Source organism: Pundamilia nyererei, unplaced genomic scaffold, assembly GCF_000239375.1.
Source record: "Pundamilia nyererei isolate P.nyererei 1_Seehausen unplaced genomic scaffold, PunNye1.0 scaffold00003, whole genome shotgun sequence".
In the NCBI taxonomy this organism is placed as follows: Eukaryota; Metazoa; Chordata; class Actinopteri; order Cichliformes; family Cichlidae; genus Pundamilia; species Pundamilia nyererei.
Genome location: NW_005187404.1, coordinates 2,964,202 through 2,980,863, shown reverse-complemented (window position 1 = coordinate 2,980,863; position 16,662 = coordinate 2,964,202). Strand labels below are relative to the sequence as shown.

At 40.7% G+C, this 16,662-nt stretch overlaps 2 protein-coding genes across 4 annotated transcripts; one reads left to right on the top strand and one right to left on the bottom strand.

The window, feature by feature from the left end:
• Positions 1 to 1,547: 1,547 nt before the first annotated feature.
• fam118b (family with sequence similarity 118 member B) lies at positions 1,548 to 9,637 on the top strand. Of its 3 annotated transcripts, XM_005720662.2 has the most exons (8): positions 1,548 to 2,150; positions 2,510 to 2,585; positions 2,755 to 2,844; positions 3,101 to 3,353; positions 6,846 to 7,073; positions 7,808 to 7,936; positions 8,106 to 8,403; positions 8,720 to 9,637. In XM_005720662.2, the coding sequence occupies exons 3-8, from the start codon at positions 2,762 to 2,764 to the stop codon at positions 8,788 to 8,790; spliced, it is 1,062 nt and encodes a 353-aa protein (XP_005720719.1). In that variant the 5' UTR covers positions 1,548 to 2,150; positions 2,510 to 2,585; positions 2,755 to 2,761; the 3' UTR covers positions 8,791 to 9,637. The 3 variants fall into 3 exon arrangements, with proteins under 3 accessions (XP_005720719.1, XP_005720718.1, XP_005720717.1); XM_005720661.1 differs by lacking the exon at positions 2,510 to 2,585 and having other exon boundaries at positions 1,548 to 1,874; XM_005720660.2 differs by lacking the exon at positions 2,510 to 2,585 and having other exon boundaries at positions 1,549 to 2,150.
• Positions 9,638 to 9,780: 143 nt separating this feature from the next.
• On the bottom strand, positions 9,781 to 16,370 carry srpra (SRP receptor subunit alpha). Its single transcript, XM_005720659.1, has 15 exons — positions 16,258 to 16,370; positions 16,002 to 16,139; positions 15,620 to 15,703; positions 15,339 to 15,502; positions 14,292 to 14,452; positions 14,040 to 14,202; positions 13,567 to 13,717; positions 13,333 to 13,451; positions 13,127 to 13,239; positions 12,961 to 13,047; positions 12,307 to 12,479; positions 12,002 to 12,215; positions 11,670 to 11,833; positions 11,227 to 11,325; positions 9,781 to 11,075 (listed from the first exon to the last, which is right to left on the bottom strand). The coding sequence occupies exons 2-15, from the start codon at positions 16,122 to 16,124 to the stop codon at positions 10,947 to 10,949; spliced, it is 1,944 nt and encodes a 647-aa protein (XP_005720716.1). The 5' UTR covers positions 16,125 to 16,139; positions 16,258 to 16,370; the 3' UTR covers positions 9,781 to 10,946.
• Positions 16,371 to 16,662: the final 292 nt, after the last annotated feature.

The following is a 16,662-nucleotide window of genomic DNA, read 5'->3' as shown; positions in this document are numbered from 1 at the left end:
TCACTCGTGTGAGAGAGAGCATTAGCTACCAGTATGCCTTTTTCTCCTGTTCTGACATGAACACATAGCCTTTTTATGTGGACACAAGGCATCTTAGAACTGTATGTAATTTATAATTTAGGAAATCACTTTGTAGAATGGGGAAAACATTTTGTTTTTGAATGTTGATAACTGACTAACGGTATGCCTTCATAACGTTTGATTGTATCTTCAAAATGCATTGCCATGAAGAGACTGAAAACGTGTCTGCTGATTCGATTATATGTCTAAACAATATTTGATACTAACTTGTTTGCAGTGATATGGGCTAAGCCTGTACACAGTTTGGATTGCACTATTATCGTAAGATATTTACTCACCAGGTGAACACATCAGTTATTACACTCCTGTATGTACTGTTGTCTTGTTTGGCACATTGTGTGTTGAAATTTTAATCATAAAATGTTAATTTGGATTGATTCTGAAATAAATTTTTAAGAAAGGAGGTAATGTGAGTTTTTTATTTATTTACTTATTTATGTAAAACTGATTTAGATGTTTTAGGTGGCATGTTTACAGAAGTTTGTAATGACAGCAAGCATTCCTTATCTCTGCATCACCCATCAACAAAGCCTTTACTCAACGCATAAACATCTCTGTACTTTTTGTATTTTCGCAACATCAACACAAACCAGTTTAAAAACGCTAAAGATTCGAATCGTGCTTATCGTAACAGGTGACTTTTGCCCCAAATTCTTCTCTAGGTGCAGTTAGTATTTCAACCGGGAGATGGCAGTGCAGTAGTGGTATTGTTAAAGTCTGTGCTGACGTGTTGTTTAGCATACGTTATAAAACAATGTAAATGTAGAATTTAGCGTCAGTTTTGAAGACCACCGCAGTCTTTAGAACTGAGAATAATTTCATAAAAATTAATAAAGAAATTTAATTTACAAAAAAGTAATAAAAAGTAAAGTTGCACCTGATAGCGTCATTATTTATTTTGGTGATGTTTAATCACAAGACTTTGAACACAAACTGATTCATCTCGGGACATTACACATCTATTTCCACGTATATATGACGTCAGTAGAAAGACGAATTCATATGCTTTATTGTCCCTAAAAGGTCACATCTGCACAAATAAATAAATCAATAGAAATTATTTCTTAGTATTAACTCGAGATTCTCTATAACATCTGTATAGAGTACAGAGACGTCTTGCCTAGCTGGACGTAACACGGGAAGAAAAGCTCAGAAAATCTGCTGCTTTCAAATGCTCTTTGTAAATCTCCCCTTTGTGGGTTTGAATTTTAAAGCAGGTCCATTTGTTGGTTTTTTTCCTTAAATAAAACTTGTTACTATACCTGGGCTGCCGTGGAGGTCAGAAATCTATTTGTACATTACCGTGTCGATATAACTATCAAAGCATAGTATATTTAAAAAATGAAATTGCCCTAATCTTTGGTTTGAAACAAAGTAGAGCCTCACCTATCTTGCATTTTTTTAAAAAGAAAAAACTCAACACCTCTGTAGACTGGGTGCTTTTTTCGACACGTTTAGCCGATAGCTACAACGATGCGTGAGTTGATCTGTGTGCCTCGCATCAATAAAGACTGCGGAGCCATTCGCGCAGCACATGAAGGCATCATATGACCCGGTGCACTTCTCAGCAGGCGGCGACTTCAACGGTACCGCTGAAGTTAAGAGAGTGACAATGTGTAGAAAAGCGGTGTGAGCCGGTAACGTTTGTGCTGTTTGCGCTGCTCCGAAGAAACTAAGTGACATAAGTTTTATCTAGAAGGACTGGTTTATATCGGATAGCGGATTTAAATGCTCTACAATCATCATGACAAGTAAACAGGAGGCTAAATCAGGATTTTAAAAACACCTAGAAGGTAACTCGGCTCAGAACATCAGGGAAGTTAACGTTTTAACTGTAGCTAACTGACGTCGCCAGTTCGTTACATTTTTAGGTTGTTTAGTAAAAGTCACTGTCTATACTGTAACTTTACCGGGTTGGCGTAAACACCACTGAAAACCTAAAAGCTTCGAATTCAGATCAGTTTCCGAGCTATTTCACTTTACAAAGGACTAACTTTCGCCTGGTTCGCATTAAGAGGATTTCCACTTTAACCGAAGTAAACAGTGGGCATTACCATACCGGTAGCAAGGTGAGTAAGCTATCAATACTGAACAATGTACCGTAGCATTAGCTGTTAAATGACGCCGTAACACGTAATCGATTGTATGTAATGTCACCGAAGTTGTGTCTTCAGAAATTAATGTTGTCATGACGAACTGCTATAGGTTAATTAGTAATTACTACTAATTACTCATGGTTTGATATTGAACCGGTGGAGCTTTGAATTAAAGCTGGAGTTATAAAAAGAGAACAAGTTACATGTTCTTGTTATCTAGTTAATGACTAGCTTATGTCATACTCCTACTTTCCAGGTACAGTAGCTTTACTGAAGGTTTGAGGTAAGGTGTGCTTGCAGGAGGAAATGAATAAGTAATTTACTGCTTGCAGAGCAGAACAGGGACATGCGGAACAAGAACAAAGGCAGGCTACATTGATTGACATACCTCCCCCCTTTTTTTGACAGGTATTTTCTACTGCTCTGGTAGGATTCAGTGTAATTAGATTCTTCAGAAAGCTTCACACACCACTCCCATTTAGGGTCCAGACTTGTTTTGTTGTGTTTTTCTTGGTTAACTAGTCACTCCCTAAACATACTGCACAGAGGCTCTTAATTGATCATGTTTTCATTACAGGAGCTGAATGGCCTCTGTTGTAGCAGTGAAAACTGAGAAGCGGCCTGCAGTGGATTCTCAGGATGCAGACTCCAATGCTAAAAAGCCCAGGTAAGCTCAGATGCTGCTTTAGAGCCAGCTGCACGCTATGACTATAACTAATTCATCAACAGGGCTGATTAAAATCTTTTCTTTTTTTTTTTTTTGAGTTCCTAATTTTTGCGGGCCCTACATAAAAGGTATGGTTTAGTGTCCGACTGCATGTTAGTGGGCTTGAAAATAGTTTGTTTAACCTTCATGCTGTCGGAAGGATTTGGGAAGTACCATCTTGGGAACCATCGTCACTCAATCTCTGCCTACCCCAAAGGAAACTGCTGCCCAGTCTGAAGACTAAGCGAGCCCCCGAGCTTGTCCTGGTGATTGGTACGGGGGTAAGCTCTGCAGTGGCCCCTCAGGTCCCTGCTCTCCGCTCCTGGAAGGGCCTCATCCAGGCCTTGCTCGATGCAGCCAATGACTTTGACCTACTGGAGGAAGAGGAAAATCGGCGGTTCCAGAAGCACATGCAGGAAGACAAGAATTTGGTGCATGTGGCCCATGACCTCATTCAGAAACTTTCCCCGGTAAGCCTGCTTGAGCCTTTCCTCTTCGGCTTTCTTTCCTACACCTCCCTGTTGCATGCACACTAACACATGTTAGACAGACTGGCAGCTTAGTGTGCTTTCCCCAGCTGGAGACATTTTGTTTCAGCTTCTGTGGCTTGACATAAGAGATCATAAGAGGTTAAAACCTTTATAGCCTATAACATAAGGTTTAATGTGGATTGTTTTTTTGTTTTTTTTAAACCCACAAAATTCAATACAGGCAAACATTTATTCAGTCATTTTGAAATTATTTGCATATGTAATAGAACAAGCTATGTTCACTGCCTCCAGGTGCTTTATATTGTGAGTTAAAGACCCAACAATCACAGGGACATGATCTTCTTTATGCATAACAATGTGTTGATCTCTTTTATTGGAACAGTTTTGACTTTTAAAATGTTTAGTTAAGTAGTGCCAGTTTGGAAGTGCATCTATGTTTTTTTTATTTTGACTTTTGATTTGTTCCCGTTTTTAATGTTAGTAATAACTTCTGTGTCAGAATGCAGAAATGAAAGCAGAAGTTTGACTTGATATATGAAACTTCTGGATTAATACTAGAGGGGTATATGCCACATTAGAATAAAGGAAATCTCACAGGTGACGGGAAAGTAGAGAGTAAAGGATACAAATGTATCTGCAACAAGCTAATATGCTGTGTAAAAGGGAAAAAAACCCCACAGCTTACAATCATTTCTAAATACAAACATTATATATGTTATATACAAAAAGAGAGTAGGATAAAGATAAAAGCATATAAATAAGATTCAGAAATGCTGCTGCAGTATCTCCAGTATAACATGGGTGTCTTGCACATCTGTCACACTCCACACACCATTTATGTTTTAGAGCAAACCACACTTTCTTCATTGTAAGTCTTTCTTAGTTTAACAGCTCAATGTCAAAGCACATTCTGCACATAATGCAACTGCTTCTTAGTAAGAGCCTGAATGTTAAACTGAACTTCCAGACCGGTCGCCCTTGTAAAAAAATATTTTGCTAGCAAGGCTACAAATTAAAAAAATGTGACAAGATCTTCCCTGACCTGTTGAGTGGGAAGTATTTTCCTTTCAAAATTGCTTTGAGTAGAAAAGAATCAGTCCATTTACCCTTTACAGTGATGACTGATGAAAGCATAATATTTTGAGATATGTAAAACATCCAAAGGTAAATATCATAGGTTAATAACACCTGAAATGTTATGATGAGCCAATCAAGGTTACCCAAGCTGTCAGGAATTTCCTTTACCTGACCACCTAATCATAACAGTAACCTTACGAGCTTTCACAGGCTCAGTGACACACTGCACAGAAGAGGTGTGGTACTGCCAGAATGCAGTGATGTCCTGACAAAAATGACACAGTCTAAGTGCATGTTCTATATGTGTTTATCTCTGAAAAGGGTGTGGCAGTTAAGATAAAGGAGAGGAGGCTGAAGATAAAGGTGAATTCATCTGTTTGAGGAGGACTGAGACTCAGCTGGAGCTCAGGATTTATCCAAAGTAGAGTCACATTATTCTAAATTATTCAACCGTATAAACCTGACATTTGTGTGTAACCGCCAGCGTGTACTATGTGTAGAAGAACACAAAACATTTACAGTCAGATCCTGAGCCCTCTTGTGTGTTTTTGAAGACGGTTACTGTGCCACGTGTCTAGATGCAGCGCATTGCTATCATTTTTTCCCACAGGCTGTGTGAGGCTGCAGGTGAGAAAACAATGTTTAGTTTATTTATTTTTTTAACCAAACCACGGCTCGCTGGACTCATTAGTTTGCTAGATTGATAGATTTACATGTGACTCAGTTCTCTTACTATTGAACCGGTCTGCTCTGGAGCTGGGCTGGCAGATGGAAGACTTAATACCGTTTGCCTCCTGTGTTAGTCATGTTTCATCGCACCTTTGACATTGATAAAACACGCTTTGTTTCAGCCCTCAGCCTGTTGTAACAAAGGGAACAAACAGCGCTTTTATGGCTTTATCCATCGTGTTTATTTCAATCCACAGTCGTGCAGACACCAGCCCACTCCCGTTGGCCACAGACACAGCCGGGTCTAACATGCTGAGGAAAAAAAACAAGCATAGAATAATGTGAACCAGCAGTCCCCCACTCCCACCCCCACAGCCCAGATTTCACATTCAAGCAGAGTTTAAGTCTAGTGCAAGCACACAGTAATGTATAGTCTGTATGAGTGTTAAATGCCTATAGGCATTTAATTCACAAAAGCCTATGTGCAAATACTTCTCTTGGTGAAGAGAAGCACACATGCTAGCACTAGAGCTAGGTAGATGTACACTGTAGTTTTACTCTGCTCTGGGCTAACAGAGCAACTGCTGTACAGTGCTTTAGACAGAACTCAGCAGCTGTGTAATAGTGTCAGAGACCTCCAATAACATAAGACAGAGACAGTTTAACCCACTTTCATGGATTTGTGTATTCGTAGGGTGGCTGCGGTCTGTAATGGGGGTAATCCAAAGTTAAAACCTAAAGAGACTGTCTAGGCCTGAAATCCTTGGCAGTGAAGAGGCTAATTACAAGTGTGCTGACCAAAGGTTTGGCTCAATTCAGGGAAGACGTGTAATTTTGATAGTTGTTTAGACCATAATCTGAGATGTTTAATCTTCAATTTGTATTGCAATGACTACTTATAACAAATCATAGTATTTTGTAAAAAAAAATTTTTCCACTGAACTCTCTCTTACTGTGCTCCTGAAAAATTAAAGTGTGAGTGTTTTTGTTTGTAAAGCTGCTAAGTGCATTATAAAAAATTAGGATTAGAATTACAAGACAGAGTTGGTCTCGAGTGCTTTCGTTGGTTATTACGTAAGTCCTGACCAGAGGCCAAGGACACGGCGGTCAGGATGGGTGCTGTAGACGCTGGATGTGGATAATGAGTTTCTTCCTGTGGAAAGGACTCCTGCTGTTTAGCCCATTAGAGCTGTAATCTGTGAGAGTCCGCGGAGTATTTCCTTGTCCTAGGATCACAGTGGTCAGTGCATTTCTGAATTGTCTTTTAGCTATTCTTAGCAGCCCAGTTCCCCCACCTCCACCTTTTCCTTTTTTTTTTTTTAAACTAAAAGCTTCACCAGGTGAGGATGAGGTTTAAGTCACAGTCTGTAATCTCTAAATAGACTTAAGCGAAGTCTATTAGTTACTAGAAGAAGTAAGTGAATGTGCCTTAGACAGTTTTTTCCAGCTATCTCATTCTTCGGCGCCACCTAAGTTTCACTTAAATTATCGTGAAGGGCTGTGCCAAGGAGAGGCATGTTAACGACAAGTTTAAATCCTTTGTTATGCCTGAATCACATGGCTGCATTAGTAAGGTGCGCTCAAGTTTGGTCTAAAATGCTCATTTAGCAGTTGCAACTAGACACAGGTCTCCAAACCTACTACATCTTGAAGTAAAAGCCCCAACTGGGCAAAAAACTATCCACTAATAACAACGTGCTTTTCCTTTTCTTTCTTTTTAAACAGAGAACAGGTAATGTAAGGTCCACGTTCTTCAAGGACTGCCTGTACGAAGTGTTTGATGATTTGGAGTGTAAGATGGAGCACGCAGGGAAACACTTACTGCGGTCAGTGCTGCAGTTAATGGAGAGCGGCGCACTCGTTCTCACTACCAACTTCGACAACCTGCTGGAAATTTATGCAGCCCATCAGGGCACCAAGCTGGAGTCTTTGGACCTGACAGATGAGAAGAAGGTAAATATCACTTGAAATGTGATTGATCTTTCTTGCTGCAATAGATGCCGTCAGCTGTTTGGGTTTTTTTGTCTTTTTTTTTTTTTTCTCAAATGAGGGCAAAGGTCCCCAACATCATGTGATACCACGAGCACTTTGGAAGGTTTGTAGGTATGACTCCCTAAAATTCAGACAAAATAAATGACAAATTGAAATCTTGCTTAAACTTTGCCCCGAGCACTGTCTTGTGCTCTGGTTACATTTATGACACCGGCTTCCACTGAAGTTCCCCGTTGGCCGGTTTAGGAGAAAAAAATAGACGAGGCTTTTGACCTGAAAGAGCCCTTTCTGTCAGGCAGGTGGAGGGAAGTTTAACTTCCATTTTTAATCATTGAACAATATTTGATTTTTGGCTTTAAAGTGGGCTGAAGAGGAAGCACATGTTTTTCTAGAACAAAACGTTTCTTTTAAGTACCAAATAAGTTTTCTGCAAATTCTCAGCTGCCCATCATTTATGTCCCAGCACATTTAAACTTAGCTGAGTGGTTTCTTAAAGAGAACACAAGTTTGCCAGAGTGAGCAGAGATTTCTGAGAGACCCGTTACTTTGCCTCTCAGTCCTGGTATTTATGCCTCATCTCCATCAGGGCGAATATCCTCTCACTGCTGCTCAGTGATTGCGCTCCATTCCCAGCCAGAACAGGATTTTGTGCAATGGACTGTTAAGTGTGCACTCGTGTGTGCTTGTGTGTCTAGGTGCTGGAGTGGGCTCAGGAGAAACGGAGGTTAAGTGTTCTGCATATCCACGGTGTTTACACCAACCCCAGTGGTATCGTACTGCACCCTGCTGGCTATCAGAATGTATTGAGGAACACTGAGGTTATGGTAGGCACTAACGTTCACTGCTTTCTGCCCCCTTTTTGGCTTAAGATGTAAACATTTATATGTGTACATCTTAATGATTTACAATTTTCCTCTGGACGTGCACTAGTTTATTTGAAAGGTTCTCCTGTGAATGAAATAATACAGCTTTATCACTGGGTGTTTTTTGCAGCGTGAGATTCAGAAGTTGTACGAGACCAAATCCTTTGTCTTTCTGGGCTGCGGCCGCACAGTAGACGACACAACCTTCCAGGCTCTGTTCTTGGAGGCGGTTAAACACAAGTCGGACCTCGAGCACTTCATGCTCGTGCGGCGAGAGGATGTGGGAGAGTTCAAGAAGCTGCGCGACAACATGCTTGACAAGGGCATCAAGGTCATCTCCTATGGAGACGAGTACGCTGACCTGCCTGAGTACTTTGAGAGGCTGGCCAATGAGATCTGCAACCGTGACGTGTCCACCAATGGCTGGGGTAAGCAGAATGAATTGGAACACATTAGCCTGCCTTTGAATGATCTGCATTAAAGGGGCCATCACATTTACAAATTTTTTTATTATTTTAGCACTGGGGCTCTATAAAAGAGCTTTCAGTTTATCACAAGATGAGAAATAAGGACAGGAAAGAGGTCATGGATGTTCTTTCTTTGTCAGTATCTATCAAAAATCTATCATAAATGTGGGCTCTTTGTGAAGCACTTTGTGATCTTTTTATCTAGAAAGGTGCTATACAAATAAAATTTTACTTGCTTACTCTTTGCACGTTGTCTCTTTTCAATGTGTATCCGCAGGATCCCCGTCGCAGAACGGAGAGGAACAGCAGATCGGTATTAACACACAGAAAAGCCTCCTTCAAGGTTAAGACTGAACTCGTCTCTTTGGCTCGGAGCTGCGGCCTCTCGCTAAAGACATTTTCAGACTAAACGTCCTGTTCAGAACTGTTTTCTGACTGTATGCTGGTAGAAAATCCAAGTCTGTCTTGAATTTTAGTTACAAAAAAAAAAAATACTGGTATTTTTTTCCACAAACTGGTGTGGCAGTATTAACAATTGTCAGTGGCATCATTTCAGTAGATGTTCTTTGACTTTTTTTTAAGCTTTTCAGACAATTCCTTCCACTTCTTTTCAACCCCATACTCTTGACAGATGCATTTTCTTCCACAGCTTTACTCACAGATCAAGTCTGATTTTGCTGAATACATTTAGGAATCTATGGGGAACCTTAATTACATCATTATTTTTCAGATTCCCTTCTCATTCCGTTTTTAACTAAAAGGGAAAAAAGTTTGCCTGGCATCCCCTACTATACTGGATTTAAATGTTGCTGGAACATCCACTTTGTGGGAAGCATCCGGGTAACTGAATGGGATGTTCCCCTTTCAGTTCGACAGAAACACTACATGTGAATCCACAGTAGTTAAACATGCTGTTATGCTGAATTTTCAACATACAGTAAATACGCATTGAGCTTAACGCACAACCCCTGCTCTCGATTTTAAGTCTTGTGTGAATAGATTGAATCAGTCATGCTCATCCCACAACCTGGAAAACTTGATTTGCACACTGCTTGGTGGGGAAAGGGACGAGTTACTGTAACGACTGTCGTAAAAACGTACATTCAGATGTTTTCATATCAGAGCGGTTCCCGGCAGTAGCAACCTCTTTGCCACTCTTGTGCTAAAAATAAAGAAAAAAAAGAGTTCTTTAAAAGCCCCTTTTTGTACTTTTAATACTTGCATGTGTTTTCTGATGTAGTATTTATAATAATAAGCACCATTTTCAAAATAAAGCTTTTGGTATTCCATCTGTCCTGTCGTACATGCATCTCTAACACAAAGTACAACAAGCGCCACTTTAGAGGCTGTCATAGCATATAGCAGCTTTATTTAGAAACTTTTACATTCTCATAAATTATCTCAAATTTTCTTTATAGTTCTCATATTGCACTACCACATTTTAAAGGGGGGCCGAAATGTTTAAAACTTCAATTTTCTCTTACAAATGATGAATGAATCAGAGGGGGAAATAAATCAAAGGGCCACAGAACTTTAATTGACCACTTAGAAGTGTAGTCTGACATCTATGGACACCTGTAAGAACAAGAAAAACCTAAACTTACAAATGGATTTCTGCTTTTCATCCACTATAAACTGGGGAATCAAAGTCTTCATGTTGTAATGGCAATGAATTAACTGTGTGTTATATAGGTGAGGAACTCTGGGAGATGACTTTTAGATCATAACTGTTAATTTGCTCAGGAAATCTTGATGCACTGCCCTGTCGACCTTGATTTTTCTATGCCGTGATTTTCTTCTTGTTGAACACAAAAAAACATCTAACCTGATAAGTGCTGGTATTCACACCCACCCTATTGTAAATCATAAACTGTCTTCCCCACTAGACTAGTGGGGCTGCTTCTTCTTCTGCAAAGCCATGAAATTAGTGGGTAAGTATCCACATTATTGAAGTGTTAACTGAGAAGACAGGAGACAGACAGGCACTGTGGTCACTAACCTTTCCTCAGGCACAGGCAGCTGCTGAAATGTCACATCCAGCAAACACGCACTACCCGACCTCATTTAGATGAAAGAAATCTGACTGACAAATGCCAGGTAGGGAGCTTTTTTCTTTTCCAAGCTTTTACTGTGTAAACCAGTAAACCGATAGCACAGCCTAGGTCCAGTCAGCAATTATATCATTTGAATGAGACTTCACCGTTTCGGAACACAAGCTGATCTGAGGTACTTTCTAAATTTGGCCCAAATGTTTAAAAATAATACAAAGGGAGGCTCCTCTGGCTTTGATGCAACACGTTCTGTCTTTTCAAATGCACACTTGTCCTTTTACTGGAAGAATAACATCCTGTGTGAGACATTTAGTTCATTCATTTGATTCCAAAAGCAGGGGGCGCAGGGCAGCAGCATGGAAACGTGGGCTATAGCGGGGCTGGAACATCTTGTGGCAGTGTGGCAAAGGCTTCTCTGCAATGATGAATAAACCAGAAGAACATGCGGCCAACTTAAGCCTTCATCAGGGCGCTGACCACAGCACGGGCGTTGAGGCTGCGCAGGTCATTGTAGGTCTGCCCCGTGCCCACAAACACAATAGGCTGGCCTGTGATGTAAGTCATGGAGATGGCAGCACCAACCTGTATAGAAGGAAGGATGACGAATGAGAAATAATGCAAATTATTCACAAGGCAGAAAGCAGCTGCAAACTAATTACCAAACTGCATTCAAACATTCTCTAAATCACAGAAATGAGATGGCCCCAATGGTAAAGTGATCAGAATAAAATACCTTGTCATCAATAGTGTCAAACTTGGTGAGAACAATTCCATCAATGAGGCGAGGCTTGTCAGACATGGAGTGGTCTGCCAGAGCCTGATTAAACTTCACCTATGGACATGAAGCAAAAGCAGAGTTTTTCAGGTACAAACTGCTGAGGAAAGAGTTCACATGTAAATCTCCAACCTGATGCTGTCTAGAGGCAGGGGTGTAACAAAACAGCAGCTTAATGCAATAGCACTGCCCTCTGCTGGACAATTGAATACATAGAATTTTTTTTTAACCTAACCAAGTTCTTTTTTAGTAGCGTTAGACACTGACTGAAAGCTCTAGCAGCTGATCGCGTGACTCATACAGATATGAACTAAATGTTGTATTACTTCAAATTGAAAATGAACTAATTATTACGTCTTATATGTACAAAAAAAATATTTCAACTTTCTGAGTGATCTTACCAGCTGATCAACTGCCTCGTTGCCCACCAGAGCCTCCCCAACAAACAGCACTAGGTCAGGCATGTTGACTGCTATAAGCTTGGCCAGCGCTGTCATTAGGGGGGCGTTGTCCTGCATACGTCCAGCAGTGTCCACCAGCACCACATCAAAGGCCTGGTTGCGGGCTACAGGGATCAAAAGTGGAAAGGTGAACAAGTGATGCTGAAATGGGTGCAATGCTAATATTAAAAGTGCCACATCCCTTCTTTACAGCTAAGGTACAACACACTTTTCTGTGTGGCATCAACCAGCAACCCCTTACTAATGCCACAGTAGATTTTTGTTTTTTTTACCATAGGCAATGGCCTCCATAGCAATTCCAGCAGCATCCTTCCCGTAACCTTTCTCATAAAGCTGGACTACAGGTCGTCCACCGTGCTTCTCGGGGGGATGCAGAGAGTTCAGGCGGCGCTGGTGAGTGCGGAGTTGCTCCACGGCACCAGCACGAAATGTGTCACAGGCTGCGATCAGCACAGTGAAACCATTCTCTATCAGCCAGAAGGAGATCTAGACCAAGGCAAAGGAAAGTTTACCTTTACAAGGACACGGTAAATTACTCAAATTACCAACAAGCAGAAAAATTTCAATGTCAATTCACCTTTGCCAGGTTGGTGGACTTTCCCACTCCATTGACACCACAAAATGTGATGACAAAAGGTCTTCGCTGGCTCTGTGCTTCCATGACATCTCTCAGAATATCCACTCTTCGCTTGGGTTGCAGGATCTGCACCAGTGAGTCTTGCAGGGCCTGCTTTACTGTTGAGGCCACAGCTACACACACACACACACACACACACACACACACACACACACACACACACACACACACACACGGCGTTACCCATATGTGCTAGTGCACAACATCATTTACAGATGTAGTGTATTTAATATAATTACACCATAAAGTAACATAGTACCACAATTCATAATTACAATGAATAAAAGAAATTTATAAGTTGGAATTGCCAGTTAAGGCCAAGTATGTGAATCAAGTCAAGGGGGTCATACTGTTACAGCATTCATATCATCAGAGTTATTTTTTTAACAACAAGAGTTGCAGTTAATTGACTTTACTTATCAGTATGAGAGGCTCTGACATACACTTCATGTTTAAAATGGATTACTGTAATTTTATTACTCTTCCCAGCATGCGGACTGGTGCACTCAGAGGAAGAAGGAATATAAACATGATCCTTAAACCATACTATAAATTACAAATCAATACTTTGCTATGTATATAATGTGTACTTACTGGTGAATGTGCCCATGACTTTGCCCTCCAGTTTTTTGGCTACAGAGTCACACAGCTGGGAGGCAATGTCGGCTGCTACATTCTTTGCTGTGTGATCAGAAAGGAGGACAATGAATACCAGACAACGAATACCAGGCTATCATGCCTTCTGCAGCTGACTTCATACCGATCAGGTGGTCCTTCATCTTCTCCAACACTGGTTCCATATCCTCCCGGGTTAAACTCTTGGAGCCCACCAGGCCCTTCAGCATCCCAAACAAACCTCCACCCTTTTTGGAACTGAAAACAAAAGAAAAAAAATGCACAAATTATAGTTTAGACAACATTAAAAATGTTATTCCTGATACTCTAAAACTAATATTTCATACCTACCTTGGCTTGCTTGTTTCTCTGATGACCACTTCCTCATCCTCTTCCTCCATCTCCTCTTCATCACTGGACTCGTATTCCACAGACAGCAAGTCTCCCTTCATGGAGGCTGGCTGCATTTCCTGAAAAACAAACGAGGAACTAAGTATGTGGCATCTCGTCACTTATTTTAATCACATTAATCTAACTGCAGATGTCTTAGGGATCTAGGTGGTTAGATTAAAGACCACTAAATACCGGATCAAATTGTGCTTCCAGGTTCTGTTCGGCACCATTTGGAGAACCATTTCCATTCTTGTCGCTGTAGTCCAGATCCCTGGTGCTGCTGCCTCCATTGTTCCAAACACGATTTTGTTTCCCCTTTGGCTTCTGAGGCTTTGGCGACTTACTGTGAGAACGAGATCAGAATTAAAAATAAAAAAAAATGAGTGTCTCAACATGCTTTGCACACGAGGAGGAAAGAAAATAATCAATTATCATCATCAAACCATGGCTCTAACACAACACAGCAGACAGTCACACACACAAGTAACACTTAATATAAGTTTTGGGGAAAAGAAAAATGAATGAATTTTAAATAATAAGGAAACAATTAAAAATAATAAACTTGGGATTCAGGACAGATTGATAATGACATCAAGATGTGTCTTTAAAACACACATCGCTCTTGGCCTGCTCTCTCTTTTACATGGAAGTATCAGCTGCTTTACCTGGGTTTTTCAGAAGCTCCTGGCCTGTGCTTACGGAAGAATTCCTCTCTGTTCTTTTGCAAGATCTCCTCAGCAGTCAGGCTCTGGTTACCATTCTCCACCATCTTCTGGCCAGAGGCTGAGGCCTTGTCTTGATCCCCTTTGGCAGGCTGAGCTGCAGGAGCTGGAAAGGATTAGAGTCAACTGAGTTTGAAATCACGTTACCCTTACCCATTTAGAGTTTGCTTTTTATAACCGAAAGAGAGCACTTACCCTCCTTTTTGGCATTTTTATTCTTCTTGCCACCCTGTTCCTTGCCTTTGTCCCCACCCTTTGTCTCAATCATTGACTTCACAGTTTTTTGAGATTTCCCAGATTGCTCAAAGGTCCGCATCCCGGCAGGGCCTCGAGCTTTACTGCTCTCCTCCGCCACACTTTTGATAAACAATTAATATATGTCAACATAGGTAATAACAAAAAGAAACTGTCAGGGATGCATCTTTCACTTTTTCTAAGTTACTAAAACAAACATACAACAAAACTATTAAATCTCACAGCTTTTTGATCATATTTCTTATTTGGCATGTAAAACAAATATTTACAAACATATTTTGGCCATTATCAAGACAGACTTGAGTTTGATTGCTGCTAAAATAAAATTTGAATTGGCTTTATGTTCCCGAACATAAAGCAAAGGAGTTCAAGTATTTATGAGGGATGGAAAGATAGAGTGCAAGTTGGGCAGATAGTTTGATGCAGCCTCAGCAGTAACGCGGGCAAGTACGCAAACGTCCAAGTGGACCCTCATGTTAGCCATCTGATGACGAAAACTGTGTCAGTGGGACCCAAGCGAACTCTAGCAGACTTGTGGAAAGTATAATCCCTGCCTATAGGGTGAAAAAGAGTGACAAGCTGTGACATCTGCAGGGGTCTCAGAGTAGAGCTGCTGCTGCTCCTGCATGTTAAAAGCTGCTGAGATGATTCAGGCATCTGGTTAGGATCTCGCCTGGGCGCCTCCCTTTGGTGGTTTTCTGGGCATGGAAGGAGACTCTAAGGTAGACTCAGAACCCACTGGAGAGATTTATATCTTGTGCAATCGCCCAAGAACTGAAAAGTGTGGCTGGGAAGAATCACATCTGGAATGCCCTGCTTACCCTGCTGCCACCACAATCTGAATTTGGATTACCGGAAGACAATGAATGAATTGGCTTTATATTACTAATAACATTATTTGCACATTTCCATGCCTACCTACAGACATTGGCCTGTGTGTTGTTTGGTACCTAAGTGTTTATTATGGAAATTATTTTGTTTCTTTACCTGAGAAGCACTTTGAAGTCATTCTCAAACTCAAAGCTGTTGTTGAGCAGCTTTAAAGCTCCCTTCTGCTCCAGCTCATTCTTATAGCGATCCCTAAAGCGAAGCTGGACGTCATTTATAAACTTGTCCACATATGTCAGCGTCAGGATCTTTTGAAAACCCACCTAGAGATGCACAGGTGAAACGAGAAAAAGGCAATGATCATAAACACATATAAAACACAAACACTTATCCCCACCTGATTTTTTTTAATTCATTCAATACTTATATGAACGACTTACCACAAAAATCAACTCAAACTCGTTGTCGAGCTTGTATTTAAGACTCAAGCCCCCATGACTAAACGAACTGTTCCCACTTCGCTCCTGAAAAAAAAAAGAACATCAACAGCATGTAAACGGGAGCTTTTGCTACTGCAGCTATCGCTGTGTGTGTTTTCAACCACCTAAATTACGTCACTATAGCACAGGAAATATTAAACTTATATATAAATGAGTGGTATGCGGGGGGGCACACAGCCCAGAAGAAGCTTATTTAGTTGATCGCTACGCCATAAGCTAGTGCTAGCATGAGCTACCCGCTAGTGCTAGCATTAGCTGGCTCCTTGTTACAGAGAGCTGGATAAAAAGACAATAGCCACAAGCAGCTAGCCGTGAGGCTCACCTGAAGGATCACCGAGCGGATCAAAGCGTTGACCGGCCCCGTGAAGGATTCAGTGACACCGGCTCCCTGAAAACACCACAACACTATCCCCCCTTTGCTGAAGATGGTGAAGAAGTCTAGCATCTTCTAAGCACGTACCTGGTTTAAATAAAAACACAGACAGATATGTGGATAAAAGCGAAAGAGAGCCCTGGGCTTATAAAATACAGTGTCGTTTTAACGGCTCCTGCCTGCCATTCAGAACACGAACTCTTACCGGATAATACTTAAACTGATAATAAATGCCCCAGGAGTGAAACCCACTACCAGTGAAAAAACTGTTTTAGACACGTCAGAGGCACGATCAGGAAGTGATGTTGACTTCCGGCATTTTTTTTTTTTGCTGAGGTTTGCGCTTGCGCAGTGTTCATTTCAATGAACCGGTAGTGTTTTCCTGTCTATTTTACCAGTACCAATGCCAATATTTTTACCAGTTACCTGTAAAAATAATTTGTATTGGGCCTGTCTCTTTAGGTCAACTTCTGTTGTTTAAATGTGTTATAGGCTATAAAAATAACTAAATAAATACATTAATGAATAAATTAATACATGATTTATTCATTAATGTGATTTTATCATAATAGGCTAATAATAATAATAATAATAATAATAATAATAATAA